The sequence below is a fragment of the Argiope bruennichi genome, chromosome 10, assembly GCF_947563725.1.
Source record: "Argiope bruennichi chromosome 10, qqArgBrue1.1, whole genome shotgun sequence".
NCBI lineage: Eukaryota > Metazoa > Arthropoda > Arachnida > Araneae > Araneidae > Argiope > Argiope bruennichi.
In genome coordinates this window covers 69,443,729-69,463,768 of record NC_079160.1, presented here as the reverse complement: position 1 = coordinate 69,463,768, position 20,040 = coordinate 69,443,729, and the positions used below count along the sequence as shown (strand labels likewise).

The window sequence follows — 20,040 nt, the reverse complement described above, 5'->3', positions numbered from 1 at the left end:
ATCTAACAGTAACTTTTCCCTCAACTTTGAATTCGAATAGTTCCTTATGATCAAGTCCAATTCCATCTAAAAAAGCTCTGTAAATGGATCTAATCCATGTGAAATCTTTCTGGATCAAATGTTCTCTAGCTATGTGACTTGGAAGTTTGGAAAGGAGGAAATGCCATTCTCAGTATTTGATCATAATTCAAAATTACTGCGCACATTCCTACGCACATTCCAATTCTTTGTGTTTTTAACTTAAATATGATATTCATTTCGCATCTTGAGAACAGCAGTCATATGTTTATACTTTGAAATATCGAAAAAAAAAAGTTATGGAGACGTTTGTATCGAGGAATGTTATCACGTGTCAAGAGAAAGATGTAATGAAATAGCTTCTTACCCCGTGTCCAGAACACGTAGCTTGGAATTCTTCCAACGGACATTTACCAGTAATAATGTTTCTAATGCTGCTGCACGTTTGATTCAGACACATCTAAAAGTGAAATGGCATTGTAAAAAAATTAATAGAACAGTTTATTGAAACGTGAGCTTTCTTTTGTCACGCACTTACTTTCTGGAATCCGCATTTAGTTCCATCTTTTACTAAGCCATGCATCAAATCAAAAGACGAAAATGTTCGTGTCCTAATAGAAATAAAAAAAAAAAAAGAAAGAATCTTTTTCATGATTTTTACAAAACAATTTCGGATATGAATATTTGTTATTGAAATTAATATCATTATGAAAGGCGTCTTATTATATATAACATATACATTTTTGAAGCAGTGTCGTGGCCGAATGGAGAGAAGACATTTTGCATTTTATAAATTTCGTTTTAATTCCATCTTGGGAGGCATAATTTATGTACAAGCAAGACGCGACGAGGCACGTCAATCCATCACGCAATATATGAGTGAAAGAGAAAAGAGTGTAAAAAGGGGCAGAAATATTTATCCCCGGTCATTATATATCATGAGATTCCGATAGGGATTTCTGTACACGAATCGATTTAGGATAGGGAAATCTAGATATCTTTTAAAAGAATTTGCTTAGATCGACATATTATCCCTTCACTCGGAGTGTAGGAACTTGTCGAACTCAGCAATTTTACAGAGCTACTGTTGCATTAATTAAATAAAAAAAGGTGGAATTGGATCAGGAAATAAGAGAACATTTTAGAATGAAGTTAATATGGATTAAATTAAGATAAAAATTAGGAAATTAATAAGGATTTGATTTAGATTTAGAGATGCGGTTACATATTATATATAACATTTTAAATCTAATTTAAACAATTAATTTCCAAAGTTTTAAACTTAATTCAGTCCATATTAACTTCAATCTAAAATGTTCTCTTATTTCCTGATTCAATTCTACCTTTTTATTTTAATTAATGCACGAGGAAGCTCCGTAAAAATGGTTAAGTTAGCGGTTCCCACGCTGCGAGTGAGGAGATAAAAAATTGCTAACCTAAACAAATTCCTTCTAAAAGATGCCCAGCTTCTTCCTACCTAAATCGACAAGTGTAAAGAAGTCCCTATTAGAATCTCATAGTATATGAGCACAGGGGAAAATATTTCCCCCCTCTTTTACGCTTTTCTGCTCTTGTATCACTGATGAGCGGATGCTAGTTCGCCCACCCTTGTACATAAATTGTGCCTCCCGGGATGGAATAAAACGAGGTTAAAAATTAAAAGTGTCTTCTCTACCTTTATATATATTAGTTTTAAAAAATACAACATGCATAGAATACGCCTAGAAGACTGGAAAAGTAATAATTGATATTGATTGAAATAAAAAGTTAAAAATTTCATTTGTTGACAAAGAAATTTTTTATCACGTTAATGAAGTTAGTTGTTATAATAATTAACTCTGCAGATCCCAAGAGTTAGTCGCATTTCTGGTGAATTGCAGCAAAGATATAATGGCATCAAATATCTAAAATTATGAACTTTTACTAAGAAATTGTTACATTCATAAAGTCAGAAGCAACGATGACCATTTACGTTAAGTTTGGAGATTTGATATACTAGACTGTGATACTTAAATGCTGTTTTGCCGTTACAGTATGAAAGCCACAGAAATGCTTGTAAATAATCAACACGCACAAACTTTGATAATATTTTTTAAAGAAACCACAAATTTAACCTAACCAAAAACTTTCTCGTATACTCTCTAATAAATTTGTTATACCAGAGAACGTCTTGTATGGCATTGGCGTTCAACAGTTACAATTATTAACTTTTGGCATGTATGTAGCCTTTTTACTGAATCTTTCGTGTCCTTCTCGGCGATTTATTTGATGATTAATCTCTGGCATGCGTCAACAGTATCCAAAAATCGAATCTGTGTTTTAGACATGTTTTTCTCAACCGATTGAAACAGAAATTGGACATAAAAGTGCACTTGTAGTCACAAAATCCTTAACTTAATTTCATATTTTTAAGTCCTTGCATTTTTGAATAATTGCGTTTACATGTTTCTGAAAGTACAGACCGACAGACAGTCATCCCGTTGTTGGATTTGGCTCTAAGTGTGATAGATATTTACACTCCAGATTTTAAGTCTATGAACTGAATTATATATATATATATATATATGTGTGTGTGTGTGTGTGTGTGTGTGTTGTAATGATATTTTAACTCTAATTTCAATTTAATTAATTTTCATAGTAACTTCATCTTAATTTAGCCCATAGTAACTTCATTCTAAAATATTCTCTTATTTCGTGATCCAATTCCACTGTCTCTACTTAATTAATTCAAGAGAAGCTTTGTTCAATTGTTGAATCAGCTAAAATCTAACTTTCCCCCACTACGCGTGAAGAGATAACATACCGCTGATCAAGCAAATTCTTTTTTCAAATCTCCCTGTGTTTCCCCTACCTTGTCCACCCGTGTAATGAAAATCCCTATCGAAATCTCATAATACATTAGCACTGTAAAGAAATATTTTCCCTATCAAAATCATAGGTTATATAAGACCAGGGATAAAATGTCCAAGATCTCTTCCCTCATTCCGTTTCTGTGTCGCTCTGTGTGCGCATCCCTTGTACATATGCTTGCTTCTTCAAAATGAAATAAAACGACGTCACGAAATTAAAAGTATCTTCATTGTCTTCAAACTGCATCATGCTTCACAACAAATAATATTATATATATATATATTATATATATATATATAGCTATGTTCATTTATTAATTATCGTATTAATTTATATTCGAACAACCGGACAGACTTCCCCTGTACTGGTTTTGATCAAAATTCGATAGAGATCTGAAAATTTGGTGTAAAGACCGTATACCAAAATTCAACCGTCTAACTCAGAGTTTTGGGGTTATCTTTGCCACAGACAGAGAGACAGACATTTTCCAAAAATGTGTTTTTAGATCTCAGGGAGATCCGAAACGTGGATAATCGTCAAAATCTCGAGTTCGAATTTTTTGAAGATTGCTATATTATCTCTCTACTACGTATACGAGAAAGTAAAAATGAAACAATTTTCTGTCTAAAATGCTGCACTTCCATTATAAAAGAACTGTGGTTCTTTTAGCATTAACGGTTACTTTCAGATGCTTTGAAAAACCCAAGCCCTCTAAATATTATAGATAGCTACACAAGATTATGAGGGCTGTCAGGAAAAATAACACATAATGGTAAGAAAATTGATAATGGAGATAATTAAATGTCCTGATAATAATTGGAAAGAGAATTAGATTCGAAATGGTTAAAGGTTGAAAAGACATTCCTTCTAATCTACTCTATTATTAAACGGCGAGAAAATAGATCTTTAAACTGTTGCTATAAAAAAACAACAACAGTTCAACGAAATAGTTACAAGAAATGGCTAAGAGATAGAATGAAACTAAAACATTTTTTTTTTAATAAACATTAGAGAATATTTTTGAGGAGGAGAGAAATAGATGAGCTGGTTTAGAATTAAAGTGGTTTAACTTTTGTATTGTGTCACTGAAGATGTTCTAAAATCAACTATTAAAAAAAGATGATCACATATATTTTAATTTAAATTTATGTTAATGTTAATTTGTGTTTGAACATAGACATTTTTATTTGTGTGCTTTAATCGTAAAAATAACTTTATGTTGTTTTTAATTAACTTTTACTGACTTATATCACTGCCTTTCTATACTGACAATAGGCTCACTAAAAGAAAGTAGAGTTATATTGCAAATATATTTTAATTTTTGAAATGCTCCTGTTATTATGACTAATTAAGCCTTAAAATTGGAACTTGATATTTTCACTGACCTTTCCAGATTGCTCCTCATTAGGCAAATATGAAAGAAGACCTAAATTTTCTCCGTGTTGGTAGTTTTCAAATTATTGTAAAAGCCATCGTATCTCGGTAATTGTAATAGATCCGACGTATCCGCTTTTTCTTTTATTGACACTGGTTTCACGCACGGCTACACCGTTCCACACCGTTTTGAAAAGTATCGGTTTTCCGTTTCTGCCTGAAGAAGTAAGATCTATTATTTCAAAATATCTAAAGCCTTGATGAGGTTCTTTTTGCTTGATACTGTAAAGATTATTTAACCAGTTCATTTCCATATTCCTTGAGTTATTTCTTCCCTTAATATTATTCCTTTCTAAATTACTTGTAGAGTAAATCTCTTAACGATTCATTGAGTAGACTGTAAGGTTCTTTTATGAGGTATGTCTTCATAATGTTACTCTAATGTTCAGGCAGGTACGCAGTTTGCTTTTGGCAGTGTCGGAATTAGATTTCCTACCTAACCCCAGATGGCAGTGCATTCCTGTTGTTTTGAAAGTTATGCAGAAAATATTTCTTGTTTTGCTTGGCAGCCAAGAAAAAGTAGACGTTCATGTGAGTGTGAGCGATGAGTAGCTCTCGAGGAAAGTAGAGCAAATTTATTTTAACTATCACTCGGAAATTCAGCGAGTTTCTCGTAAAATTAGTAGTTTATAAAAAAAATAATTTTTATTGCCTTGAAGAAATATTCATTACCGTGATACGGAATTGCTTATAGGAAATTGTATAATATGTGAATGACTCGCTATGAATAAATGGATGATTAGTCAAGAAAACAGTTTCCTGATTTTTCTTGTTATAATCTTCTATTTTTTGCAAACCTGTGCTCAAAAATATTTTGAGCACAGGGCATATGCTCACGAACAGTGAAGAAATACTTCGTTAGGGAAACGTCCCCTATATTCGACAGGCAGCTACTTCCACGGAAATCATTGGAAAGAAAAGAATGTAACCGTAATGTAAGAAGAATGAAAACATAATGAATGTGAATGCATATAAAAATTTTTAGTCAATGACTTCAATGTCGATTTTTTTTGCACATTGAAGGAATTGCATTACAGCAAAATTTGTATTTACGTAATGGTTTTGCCTTGTATATGTGCTATTGTAGTCAAACATATTTTTTTTTTATTTCATCAAGCTTTTTATTTTAAAATTTTGATTAAACATGAAGTTAAATCTTGAAATGTTTTAAATGCTATTGTTTCATCCCAAATTTAAAAGCAAACAAGATCTTTTTTTAAAATTATGAACACCAAAATTTCTACAATAACTATTCCTTTGGCAATATACATCATTTACCGTTAATGTCATAAGCGCGAGAGCTTTTTGATAGTCAATTGAACAAATACATGTTTATGGATTACTTTTTACAGTTATTGAATTCAGAGGAGGCGCAGAAAGGCGGCTTCACATTACCAAAGAAGTGGAACAAGAGAAACCCGATAAGGAGGCAAGCATAATTTATAATAATAGTGACTAATTTTACATTTAATCAAAGTCATTACATTTAATCAATGTATTGCTTAATTAAGAAAACCCTCAAGTTTTTTTTCTTATTAATTCAGATACTGACACTAATTTTTCTCTCATTGTTAAGAATTTGCTAAGATATTTGTAAAAAAAGCCTCTCCGTTTCTTATACTGAACATCAAAAATTGTCAATATTTAAGTCTATTTTTTTATGAGTCTCTTGAGATTTAATTGTTCTGACATCTAATTGTAGAAAAAATATGGTTATATTTCATACTACTCGAAGATTATAATATATGGATCGAAACACAGTTTATAATAATAAATCGCCTAAATTTGTTTTAAGATGAACATTGTACGATTTATTTACTGCAGTAATTTATAGTAAATTCAAATAATTTGGCTACAATAAAGTAACTCTTCTTAGCGTGTATATTGCAAAAGTGTGACGACAATAATTGTCTACGTTTTGTTATATCTACTTCTTTTCGATATTATTAGATGAGAGGTATAAAAATAACTTCCTTAATATTCTTTGTTTCATTTCATACCGTTTGATTAGAATACAAGTAAAAGCATTGTGCCTCTGAAAAATCTTTTATTTTCTGGAAGTTTCCAAACATTAATTTTCTTTTGAAAAAGAAATTTACATCTGCATGTTGCATAGGAGTATTTTTTTTTCTCGTTAATAATTTTCCCTATTTTGTGAATGTATCGTTAACCTAGTCGCAGTCGCTTGTCTTTCTTAATTTGCTAACCACGATTTTCAGGATTCATAGTCCTTTTATAAGATTTAGCCTTTTTGGCAGGCCCAGTAGTTTCCTGATTGTCTTGAGTATTTATTGTCAAATTCCTCAGAATCTGATGTAGACTAATATTTGACAATAATTTTGTTACAGGATTCAAGGTTGAATTTATTTACATCGACCTATTTACAATGAACTTATTTACAATATTATCAGGCTCTTTGTCAGGATCGTCTTTAAATTCAAAATCACTGTTCAAAAGTTCAAGCCTGTTATTAGTCCTAAATGTCAATTCCTTTTTTTTAAAAATTAGAGACTTTTAATAGTTCATCTAAGGCTTTAATCTATCCGCATTGCAGCACTCATTCAACTTTCCCTCTTAAATGAAAAGTTGAACTTTTTACACTTTTACTTAAGTACTTTTAGATACAATAATGTGAATAAAAACATTAAAGGGAATAAAAACACATACAAAAGCTTTAAAACAATGATTACATTGATTACAACTTTTAGTAAACAAACCATCAGTGACTTGGCAATTGACTTATACCTGTGTCATTCTAGACTCAATGGCAATTCAGGCTAGTCGACAGTTTTGGTGCTGTTCCTAGTGGCCAATTATTGTACTACCGATTTCCGTGAATAACACATTAAATAGAGGAACTAATAAGGAATTCAAATCTATGTTTAACCCACATTGTACAATTTTTTGACTTGCATCAGTTTTTATTCAAATTGGATCTAACCGTTGTAAGAAAAAATCTCAACAATAAGAGTTATCAATTATTTTAAAGTTAAACGGCATAACTGAATGAAAAAGGAAAAAAATAATGTTAAAATATAAGCAAGATAAAATTATTTTACAATAAAGACTACCCAAAAATCAATTCCAGTAATGTACATTCCGTTAATCAAGCTATATTTTCAAAAATTCTATTTCCCTTGAACTAAAGTAGGTTTCATTTTCAATTTCTTTTCATACTAAAACAAATTTTCGTATTTTTCGTACTTTCTTATTATGGAATCGTACTTGGTATTTTTATCTTATGTAATATCAAATCCTGAAAATCAACCACACGTAAAAGAAAAGATGTAACTTTTCATATAAGTGTAAGAATGTTTTTGACATAACAAGAATAAAACAGTTATTTTTAGACAAGAGAAATTGTCCCGAATTTCTCCTCCGCTTTTGAAAGGATTCTCTGCAGAACAAATTGGTTTCTTACTTGCACTCATGAACTGAGCCTTCGGCATTCATTTTGTAAACAACAAAATCGATTGGGAGGACCTCCTTGGCGATGGGCGTTTTTTCACCTTCACTGCACTGTAAGGATCCGCAATAAGAATCTCTAAAAATAGATGCACATTTATTCAAAAAGAAGATAACAAAGATGATATATAAAACTAGCCGTCTTTGGCGACTACCTTGCTTTCCTAGTTTATTGAATTATTAGATTCTTATGGAACATATGGAACCAATATGGAACATATTTTCTTAAAAAATTCACATTATTTGATAGGATTGAAAAATATGAATTTCAGTGAATCAGTTTTAATGCAAATTACTGTGAGTGCAGTTTAAAAAATATATATATTTTACAAAATAAAAGAGGAAATGAAAATTCTACTTGCATTAAATTAATGTTTAAAAAAACAGTTATTTTTTTTATCTTAATTTTAGCACTAGAAAAAGAACGCGATTGGATGTTTTATGGGTGAATATGAATTTAATCGCAACATTAAAAACATTAGGACAGATTCTATATCAAATTAGATTAAAAAAATATTGAAAATCAAGAATTAAATTGCTGAACTGAAAGGAAACAATCATACAGCAACTATTAATTTTATTTTCATTCATTTTTAGACTTCTGCAAGAGAAGATTTTGAATTATGAGAAGCATTGAAAAAAACAACAACTTAAGTCTATGAAAAGTACCTATGAAAAAACTTAAATAGTCTACATACATTTTTATTTGCTCTTAATGAGATATAAATTTTTAGAAACCTTTCTTAGTTTAAATTTCAATTAAGCTGCTATTTGTATAAAAATAATATCTTATCTGTCATTAATTATTTCGTCATTTACATTCTTTTCTGCAATGGTGGTAAAAAAACAACTTGAAGATAGAATGCATAATTATCTTTCTCAAATTCATGCTCTTTAGCCATTCTTTGTATTAACACATATGAACAATCATGGACCTCTGAGAATGTAAACATGCTGGATTATACAGATAGGGCTTTTAAATTTCCATCTGACATTTTAAATGCTATTGCTCATTTATCTATAAATATCTATAAAGTTTGACTTTATAACCTTATAATGTCTATAGGCTAAAATAATATTTTCATATATTTAGCATTAAAAAACTCATTAGAAACTCTCTACAAGGAAGGTTGTTGGATATAGAGCTACCGATTTTGGCACGTAGTTATTTTATGGATAGTGCGTGCTCAGTAAAAAACGGTATTTCAAAATCTTAATTTAATGTTTAATTTAAAAAATGAATGAAATTTTTAAAGCTTTTTTTTCAATAATATCATAATACATTATCTCGTAAAACATTTTACATCACTTTAAAATTGATTAAAATTATATATTTGGTTTCCGTATAATTTATTATGATTTTAATAAGTTTAAGAAAATATCTTAAGTAAATTTTGCTGCAATATTTTTCATCATTTTAATTTAAAACACCTACGCGCTTTACGACGATATTAAATAATTTTTACCATGCATGTTATCACTGCTATATAATTGGTAGTAAAATCTAAAAATAAAGCAAAGATAAAAGAATCAAGTTTAAAACATTATAATGAAGTAATGTTTCGTTATACAGGATCAAATCTCCTTTAATTTTTAAAAATATGTAATGAATTTCCAAAAAGATAATACTAATTACATTACTCATTTACATGAGAAAAATTATTTTCAATTATATTGCTTCGATTATTTTTTTTATTCATTGAATAAGGCTTTACCAACAAACTTAGTTTCGTTATTTTGTTATATGCACAATTTTGTTCTTTTTGTTTAAATAAATTCTGTATCTTAAAACTGAATATTTATAGCATATTTTTAATTGCTTACTGAGATAATCAATATTTAGTTGTGATTAATTCCCAATAAACAAATAAAGCTAAAATCAAAAAATCAAAATCATTCAATAATTCTTGTAAATTTCTATAATATGAGAACATCAAACATCTAAAAGGAAGTGGTATATTTTATATATTGCATGTATTTAGCGTTAGCTTTATTAAATGTCAAAATATAGAAAGAGCGTGCTTCATTTAGATCAAAGTTGCCTGAGGAACATTAATATGTAATATAATTTTAAAAAGCTACTCCCCTCTTGTGGATGTGTCCAGGGTGATATGAAGGAGAAAATCAACGTCGAGGAATGCAATGAATGCATAACAACTCCTATTAGGAGCAATTCATACACCTACCCCTAATACAGCGATCTGGTCTGTCATTGGAGTGGAGGTTAATGGATCATTATTGTATTTATCCGAGAAAAGAAATACGCATTATGCATAAGATGACTCACATCGACATTGTTAAACTAAAAGGACATATCAGCTGTGTTCAAAATAAACAGGAATCAAACATTAAGATCGCAGATGATAAGATGGTGAAGATTGCTCATATGAGAGCGTGAGAAATCAAATCAAGCCTTTTTAGTCAAGCTATGAACTCTTCACACTTAACTTGCTATGTTTCACATATAACAAATATTCTGATAAGTATCGTATGTATAATATAGCAGTTCTATAGTAAGATACCTTGTAGCTTCAGCAAGATTTACCCAATTACATTTAAGAAATGTAAACTGTTTGAAAAATTGAAAATAATTTTTTTGATTGATTTTTTTGTACTATATATTGTCTGAAAGGACGTTTCTAAATTCCAAAGTAATTTGAGACTTTTTGTACCCAAACTGTTGTATATTTACATGGATTGATTTACCTTTTCCTTTCGTTAATGTTATTTTGTATCACCCTGTATTTAAATCAAACAGTCACGGAAAAAGAACTCGAATATACTTATTCTAATGGAGAATGATCAGACTATATTTTTTTAGTAATGCAAAAAAGTTTCCAAAATGCCGATTCTATAACTGGGCTTCAGCTCTTTTAATGCACAAAAAAGTATCTGGCTATTAAAGCTTTACAGACCAGAATACTTGACCTCGAACTATGAAACTTGGCACTAATATATTTAGAGAGTAGAAATGTGAATCTTGAAGAAATTTTCTAAAATATTAGTTAATTAATAATTATGAGAGATATTGGTATTTATTCAAGTAAGCTTCCAGAATTTTCCGTAACAACGGTTCTAATTATCGTTATTACTATTATTGGTAAAAATAATTTGTTGAAGAAATCATATCATGTTATGATAATATATTTAATTGAAAATTAACTCAATCAATATTTCTTGTTAGCCAATTGTCATCAAAAGGTGGAATAGTATTATAATAAAAACTCACGGAGAAAATAATAAAAATAATAAAATAATTAATAATAAAAATAAATAATAATAAAATAATTTAAAATAATAAAAAATGTTTCAAAAACAACAAAAAACTGACAAGTAAACAAAAATTATTTTTGTAGAGACATAGTAAAATTATATAAAAGCATATTCTCACTCAATTGTGCACTTTTGTATTTCTCCTCTATTATCGAATCCACAGTTTCCGTTAGGTGTTCCCAAGACATTTAGTTTCTCGTAGCAAGCGGCGTTAGCACTTTCGGCGCCTGTAATATAAATACAACAAATTTACATAATTGAAATAACTTTATCCAAAGTGGATTGAAATAAATGCATTGTTTAGAAAGGTTCATTTGTCCAAATATATGTTACTGTCAATGCACGAAAGCCATCATACTATAGAATAACTAGATATTATATATAATGGTCGTCAAAACTGGGCAGCAATGTTTGAAACATTTAAATATTTCACACATTTCCCAGGTATTCTATAGCATGGATGCCAAATGTCAAACCAGAAAGTGTGAAATTCATCCCCAATGCAAGATGAAGAGACTGTTTAAGGTATGCGATTACGTTTGGGATGAATTTTTTGAAAAACATTCGAAAATAATTATATTTTTGAATATTTGCTTAAGAAAGATTGAAAAAAACCCCCCATCTATGAAACCAAAATATACAGGTAGGTGGTAAAAGTTTTTTTAAAATTTGGAAAAAATGGCTTTTTTTGGGCATAAAAAAGATATAAAGCAAACGTTTGGAGGTATTTTTTTTAAAATTCTGGTTTAGAGGTTTATCAAATGATTTGTTCAAAATTTTACAGATAGCTTAGGAAATGTCTCATTTATTTTCTGAACAAAAAATAATCAGTATTTCTGCTCATTTATTTTCTGAACAAAAATAATCTGTCTCATTTATTTTCCGAACAAAAAATAATCTGCATTTCTACTCATTCTTCAAATACTGGGGTTCAACTGATAAATATCACGAATTTTTTTCACATTGTGAAGGATTAAAACAAGTATAAAATAGTTCTAAATGAATAGATTACTTACTATTTCTTTTAGAAATTGCAGAACATATTGATATATTATCAACAAATATATTATCCCAAATTTGAACAAAAAAGATGCCTTAGATTTTAATTTGTGAGTTTTTTTTATAAGAAAATTTTATTAAAGATTAGAATTAGGGATAAAAACATTAGAGTATTTAAAGATCTAAAGGCATTAAAATGTTTGTAAATAGAAATATAAAAATTTCTGCAATAACCCCAAGAAATAGATTTAGAAAGGAAATTGTAAAGATTTTAAACAGAAACCTATTAAATATTAAGAATATTAAATAAATAACATCATAATTTAGTAAAAAAACCCGGCTTTTTAACCTTACAAAATATGTATGAGATTATATTCCACAGAGAATTAAATCAACATGATGATAGCATGCTTAATAAAGAGATTTCTGTTTCTGCCATCTGCTATGTGTGTTTAAAGGAAACCATTGAAGTACGAAATGTCGTAAAAAAATTCATGCATTCTGCGGCCATGTTAATAGAAATGAAAATGATATTTTGAATATTACATATTCTTTATTTTAAAACTAAACAAATAACAGCATTATCATATCTTTCTTCATACGGTTCTAAATAGCATTTCTCAATTTGTAGAATGCCTAGGTATTATATAAAATGCTCATGAAAAGTGTAATTCTCACATTTTACAGTTAATCTAAAATCTCCCGGCATTCTGTAGAATGCCGGCATTTCAGATATAAGAGACAGCATATAAATGAAAAGAGAATTAATTAAAAATTTACTTTCTCCCCAGATGTCCTGGCACTGTCTCTTCAAAAGTGGACAATCTCCTTGAAAACAGTATCCCAATCCTCCTGAGCAGATGGCACCATTTTTCTTGAATAGATCAGGAGGACACTGAATAAAATATAGTAGCATGTTAAGTATCTCTTCGAATTTTTAGCAAGTCATACTTATAGACAATATATTCCATAACACTGGATTTACAGTTTTTAATTACCTAACTTTTTACACTGACATAAATCAAATTGGCTCTCACACACAAAAATGAAGTTTCATGGAAAAAGGCTATTTCAAAAGATTAAAAAAAAACTAATATTTTATCAAGAAACGTTTTTTAAAAAGATATTTTTTTTACATAAACTTTGTGTCTGAATTACATTTTTTGCTGACACATTTAATGCATTTAACATAACTGTTTTTTCAGCTTGCCTAAACCTTCTAGCAATATTTATTTTCCTCATCGAAACGATAAATATTGAATCAAACAAATAAATTGACAAGATTGGACTTGAAATCTTACGTATCCATTATTTGTAGGACTTTTAAATAAAATTTCTTTACGCATGAAACAAATTTAATATGTTTAAAACAACTATTATGGAATCATTTAATAAGTCAATCTTAAAAAAACATATGTAAAAAATTAAAAAAATATAAATTAAAAAATAAACATACATACGAATTTACAATTGTGCTTATCTCATTATGTATAGAAAAAAACCCCAACATGTTACTAACATACATCTTTATAAAATATTACTACACAATAAAGCTCCTTTAATGTCTCTTTCAAGGGATTGATGTAAAACGATAGATAAAAGAAACGACTTGTAATCGAAATTTTGATAAATAGCTTTATTTAGCAGTGAATAGTAAATAAGTTGATAAATAATAGTAGATAGTAGTAGATAGTATAGTAATAATAATCCGATAGATAGTTGATTAACATTAATTGCAGTGCTATTAATGAAAATTCATTTGAAAGTAAATATCATCAAGTTTCTTATGATAACATTAGAATATTACTTCATAACATTGAAAACAATAATTAAATTTTAAAATTTAACATCACTTATTAAAGTGAGTAAAAGCATACTTCTATTCCATATCTTATATACTAATCATACATTACTTATTTTATGTTATTTGTGTGCACGCAGATAGATGTTTAGTTACAAAAAATTGAATAGTCATCTGGTGTATGTTTGTCTCTGAGTATCGTTGAGAATTTGGAATATTGCTTCCTTGCTCAATCTCCAAGTGTGAAAGTTAGTTACAAATATAGTAATGATCGTTGAATGCATGTCAAGTCAATAATCCCATCAAGTCAATAATGGTTTCTTTAATACCATTTCTTCGACTTGAAAATGAATTCGGTTCTTGGTATATATTCAGTATCCATTAGAGATCTCTGTAAAACTTTTTTATCATGACACTAACTATAGGGAAATAACATTGCAAATTCGTAACAATAACAGTTATTGTATCTTACTGTCTTGCGTCTGTCTGGGATCACAATGACTTTAAGGAATAAGAATTAAATTAATCTAGTTAGTATTTGGTATGTGGTCAATATACTAAGATTACAAATCTGCTTCAAATTTCTATCAACAGGTCGTCTGTTTAACCCGTGGGTGTCTGTGACAAAAATGATTCAAACTGACAACGCTAGATAGATGATATTTGTAAATTATACCTCCACCAGATCAAGTGTTTCGGTATTGAATTTTTTCAAGAGATAGAGAAGATTGAAGGGTTCTCTATAATGTAGCTAATATCTTCACGTGAGAGTATGCAAGAAAGAAATATGTGAAATTTTCCTTGAATAAAACTTTACAATTTACTAGTTGATATCGTGATAAAAGAAATTTGATTTATAACTTTTTTCTGCAAAAAAATTTTTTAACTATAAACTTTATATCGTTGATATTTGTTGTTAGGACACCAAGTTAGTACCAAATACTGGTCATCACAAGACAATTTAAATAAAAGAAAAGAAAAAATTGAATTATTGTCATAAACATTGTTTGAAAATTGCTATTGACATTGCGTTTAGGGTTTGACGGTTTTCAAACCCGGTTTTAAAAAACCTGTTTTTTAAAGTGAATTTGTCACATTCGAAAACCGGTTTTTAAATTAAGAAAACCGGTTTTATGAATTCATATTATTATGTAAAAATTAAATTTGAACTTATTTTATTTGCTATTAATTCTATGCAACGGGCAGCAAACACATTTTTTCAACGAGGCAAGTTGCATTGGCCAGTGCTTGTGCACTGCACAGTTGCGCCTCGGATTCGTCAATTTATGTTTTTTATGAGCATCCCTTTTCACTTTTTTTTCTAGGTGAAACAAAAGTTTGATAAAGTTCATCTCTTCCTTCTCGTCGGATGTTTTGTCTATTGGTATGAAGTGCTATCTGAACCGCATCAAACGGTGCTAATAGAAACGTCAGCCAAGACTATAAAAGCTGAATTTTCATTATTTGAAGCAACGAATAAAAGAACAAAAAACTTAGATTTGTTATTTGATGCCATGAAAACTATAAAACCAAGCTCAGTAACTAGTGAACGAGTATTTTTAATTTCAGGCAATATTGTGTCCAAAATAATAACGAGACTTAGCCACCGTTTAGTGGATATTTTTTAAAATCCTATTTTCTTAGGAGAAATTAAAATGAGTGAAAATAATATAAATATTATTTGAAATTTTTGTTTGAGTTTTCGTTATTTTGTGTAAGTAATATGTATATATAATCTTTAATTTTGTTTTTTATATTTTGACTTTGATATTGATTTCGTTTTTTGTTATTTTATATAAATTAAGTAAAATATTTTTCCCTATTCTATTCTTTTTGACAAAACTACAAAAACCGGCTAAAACCGGTTTTTTTTGGAAATATCGAATTTGAAAACCGGTTTTTCAAAAAGTCGGTTTTTGTATAAACCCTAATTGTGTTCAGCAATAAAAAAAAATCACAATCTATTATAGTGATACAATGTCACATAATAATCACTATTTTGTATGTGCTGTAATGGGTTATGAAAAATTTCGCCATCTGGAAGATTTTATCATTTTTTTACCTCTCCTTCTATCCCGTTACAGAATTCTGGGATATCGCATTCTCCTTTTGATGGTCTGCACAAGAAATCGGAAGATAACAGCTAGAAGAGAAATATTAACATCAAATTATTTCATAAACAAAACAAGAGATATATTTTTGAATTAAATAAAATAAATAGGTGGGACTATATATATGTCATGAGAATAATCACTGTTAAAAAACCTTGAGGTGTTCTAATTGTAAAAAATGTTTAAATTAATTGTTTGACATTTGTAGAATGATCTTAAAAAAAATAATGAATTCTACTAATATATCTGTCATTATAATACAGTGAAACACTACAAGATTTAAAAGAAGTATTTGGTTTGTACTACAGGGTCGAAATTTTAGTTGAAATTATTACCCTCTGAGCTTGATGATCTCATTCTTTAGGTACTTACGCCATCATGATGGCAAACCAATAACGCATTTATGCCGTTTTCAAAGTCTAATACGATGGGGAAGGGAGAGAATGTAATGAAACGGCAGGGACACCATTTAGCTACTCCACTTTTTCCTTCTCAGAAGACAGGGAGGAATCTGTTTTACAAATTAGATGTGTAACATATTGAAAATGTACCTTTCTTTACTCTCCCAAAGAAAAAAAGGAAGAAAGAACATGTAACAACGTTATTGAATAGGCTTTTGAGATATTTTTAATTCATTGTTAGCTCTTCAAAACAAGCTTTTTTTATTTCTATGTGTGAAGAAAAGATACACAATTAAATGAAAATATAACAATTGAGATATAGTATAACTATTTTAAATGAAATTGAAGTATCTGTCAATCTATCTATCCATCTGTGTATATTATATATGTATATATATATACATTAATATATATAACACTAACTTACATGGCACAAAAATCGTGCTTATTGTCAAATGGCAACAATTTACAGTAAACAGATAGCTAAATAACAGCTTCAGATAGCATTTAACACTTTTACAGATTCACTTAATTCAAAATTTTCATCATGGGAATATAAAATATTTTTAAAAATGCTCAGTCGAGGGTTCACCATTTTCTTTAAAATTCCATTCAGTCAGGAGAAAGAAGATGTGAAAGAAATCAAGAAATAAACGTCATGTTCAATTAGTAAGTTTAATCGAGTGCGAAAATTGGTTTAACCGTTGTCGGGCAATCGCGATGATTTATCAATGTCAATTAATAACATATCTTCCAAAACTAATACTTTACAAAAAATGGTTTCGGCATTATCTTAAAACTCAAAAAATTACCTTTTTAAAGATTCAATTTTATATTGGTTCAAATTTTTCTTTATTTTTTTAATAAATTTTGGCGAACAAATAGGTCGCCAAAGTCAGCCCGTATTTTTAAACTCAAGGTATGCTTTACAATGCATAAGTTTTAATTGTTACTGCATTTCAAAAAGTAAATTCAGTAAATCTATATAATAAGTATCGTTTTTTTAAAAAATTTAACTCCCTTTTTGTCCAAATATACAATAATAAAGCAATATTTTTATAAAACTAGAACGCTTTAGTGAAATTAATATTCTGTTTCATTTTGCATTCAATTTCAATAGGAAAGCTATTCTTAGACTGGATTACAATCACTAAATTTTGCATTAGTATTCAAATTTTAAATCGAATGAACAGTGTCAAGGTGATAGAAATTAGTTTTTTTTAAAAAATCTCCTTTTCTACTTATTTTAGTCTTATTTTGGGAATAACAGACATATTTAATCGCATATTATGTAAACTGGTATTACATAACATTACTGGAAACAAGGTAAGGTTTTTTGTTACCTTGCATTTCTTGCAGCACACTCCAGTGGAACATTCGGCATGCTTGATAAGTTTGCACGTTACAGGATTGCAGCAAGGGTTATGCTTGGCGCATTCCTGAATAGTTAAACAAACATTCAATTAACAGCATTAAAATAATAGTTAAAAGATAATGTTAGCTTGGAAAAATGTGGAAGAGTTCATATACAAATGGTATTTCATCACTTTAAAGAACTGAATCAAGAAATTTCAATAATTTTGAATCTACTATGGAAGACTTTAATCAGAGTTTCAATTGCAGATTTATGTTAGGTTAAATAACTATGATTACTATGAAAAAAGATCTACGATCCACCAACCATCAGAGTACAGAAAAATGTCAAATACTGATTCCGAAATAATATTTAGATCTGTTAAAAGGTGAAAAAATTATTCTATTCTTCAAAGACATTTGCGACACATATCGAACGAATCAAAATTTTTGCAGTAATCACGTAAAAAAATGGTTTAATATATCCTAGACTCATATTTTAAATCAATTAAACGGTATATATGCCTTAAACTAATAAGGTAAATTTCAGTTATACTGTATTATACATTAAACTAAACTTACACAAATTATGATAATATATATTAGAACATAATTAATTAAAAATCTAGTTTTGTCTCTTAAGACGTATACAAAAGGAAAGAATTGTGATCATGTTTGTCAATTTATTTGTGAATAATATTAACAAATGCTTTCAGCCATAAATATAAAATTTGGTATATCGTTTTTTTACACCAAATTTGTATATTTCAGTCAAATTTTGCGCAAAATCCATTCAGAGCAGTCAGTCTGTCCGGTTGTTTCAATATAAGTTAACACGATAATGACAAAACAATCTCCATCGTTTTTAGACGAAATCCAATTTTAGAAGTCTGTTTGTCTACGTTGTAGCAAGTCTACCTTGGTGCAAATAATGAACACGATAGTTAGAAAGCGTAAAGAGTTAAATATATAAAATCTGGCACACAGATTTAACACCTAAAATTAAATCCATATTAAAGTTTGAACTAAATCCGTCAAGGGGTTGACCATCTGCAAATTTGTACTTGCATAGAAACGCAATGACTCAAATAAATCAAATTTGATATGCTGTATCTAAAGTATAGGTTTTTATCAAATTTTGAATCAAATATGTCAAAGGGTAGATCTTACAAACTGAATTTAAAATAGCACTAAGGTATCATGGAGATCGATTTCTTTAGGAAGGCTCATATAGACAAATAACAGAAAACGTGCAATATCTTACAAAAATGTTTTGTTAAGAAAATCATAAACATTGACGTTTATATAAGGAATTTAATTGAAATTGAATCCGACTACCATTCCCGAGGAACCATCTGGTCGCTAACAATGGCTAGCACAAATAAAGACGGCTAATGCTACATATAAGACCATCTTGACTTTTATGGTGAAGTTTACGGGCAGTATCTCGATTCAAGTACAGACAGGATTATGGAATTTCGATAGTATTGATGAAACAATGAAAACGTTCTGAATTTCATTACAACAATAAAATCTATTGATGAAAATCATGCAAAAAGAATGTTTTAAATAACTATCAAAATCCTGGAAAACAAATAAGACAATTTTGAATTTTAAAATGAGGCAAAAATCAGTTTCGTGCATTAAGGTTTGGGAAATTATCGCAGTAAATATCATTTAAATTTTTTAAAATTAAAATTATAATTTTAAAAGAATTAATTTTAAGGTGCATATTCTTAGTTTTTACAATATATTTATGCCGAATCTGAAAGTTCCAGATTTTTACAACTCTCAATTTTTGGATAATATAACCACATTACCTTTTCCGTATCTTCTAGGAAAACGAGAATCTAGTGGTTTATCTGATTGCCTTTCATCCTAATATTTGAGATGTTTTCCAGTGGGGCGCATTACGTTACATTACATTATATTATAACTTTTTCTTTGTTAAAGAGGCCAGAAATTGTATAATCGGTAAAAATTCTCTATCGATATTTTGAATATAGAATTATTTCCTATATACATAGTTAATTATAGAAGTTAGAAAAAATTAAGATGAAATGTGTTAAGTTGTTGTTTGAAGAGGGGGGGGGAGGGGGACAGGAACAGGCACCTGTGAATTAGAGATAAGAAGAAAATGTAATTACCTCTGGGGGACCACAGTCACATTCTTCTGATTCTTCGACGATGCTATTTCCACAAATGGACATTCTCTGCACATTAAGTAAAACTAATGAAAAAAGTAACATTTATAATGTTCAAGGTAAAAATAACTTTAATTTCGAAAATTAATTTAAAGGAAAATGTTATTTGTTCGTTAAAAGTTTTTTAAAAA

At 29.0% G+C, this 20,040-nt stretch overlaps 1 protein-coding gene across 1 annotated transcript in view; it reads right to left on the bottom strand.

Annotated features, from left to right (window-relative positions):
* The window catches only part of LOC129988522 (zinc metalloproteinase-disintegrin-like batroxstatin-3), a 122,731-nt gene that overhangs the window by 25,297 nt on the left and 77,394 nt on the right, over positions 1-20,040 (bottom strand). Inside the window, exons 16-23 of the mRNA XM_056096768.1 lie at positions 19,853-19,918; positions 17,696-17,791; positions 15,903-15,983; positions 12,820-12,934; positions 11,159-11,267; positions 7,724-7,846; positions 557-629; positions 386-478 (exon numbers count right to left, since the gene is read on the bottom strand). Of these exons, the coding sequence (XP_055952743.1) occupies positions 386-478; positions 557-629; positions 7,724-7,846; positions 11,159-11,267; positions 12,820-12,934; positions 15,903-15,983; positions 17,696-17,791; positions 19,853-19,918 (756 nt within the window). The remainder of the gene's footprint in view (positions 1-385; positions 479-556; positions 630-7,723; positions 7,847-11,158; positions 11,268-12,819; positions 12,935-15,902; positions 15,984-17,695; positions 17,792-19,852; positions 19,919-20,040) is intronic.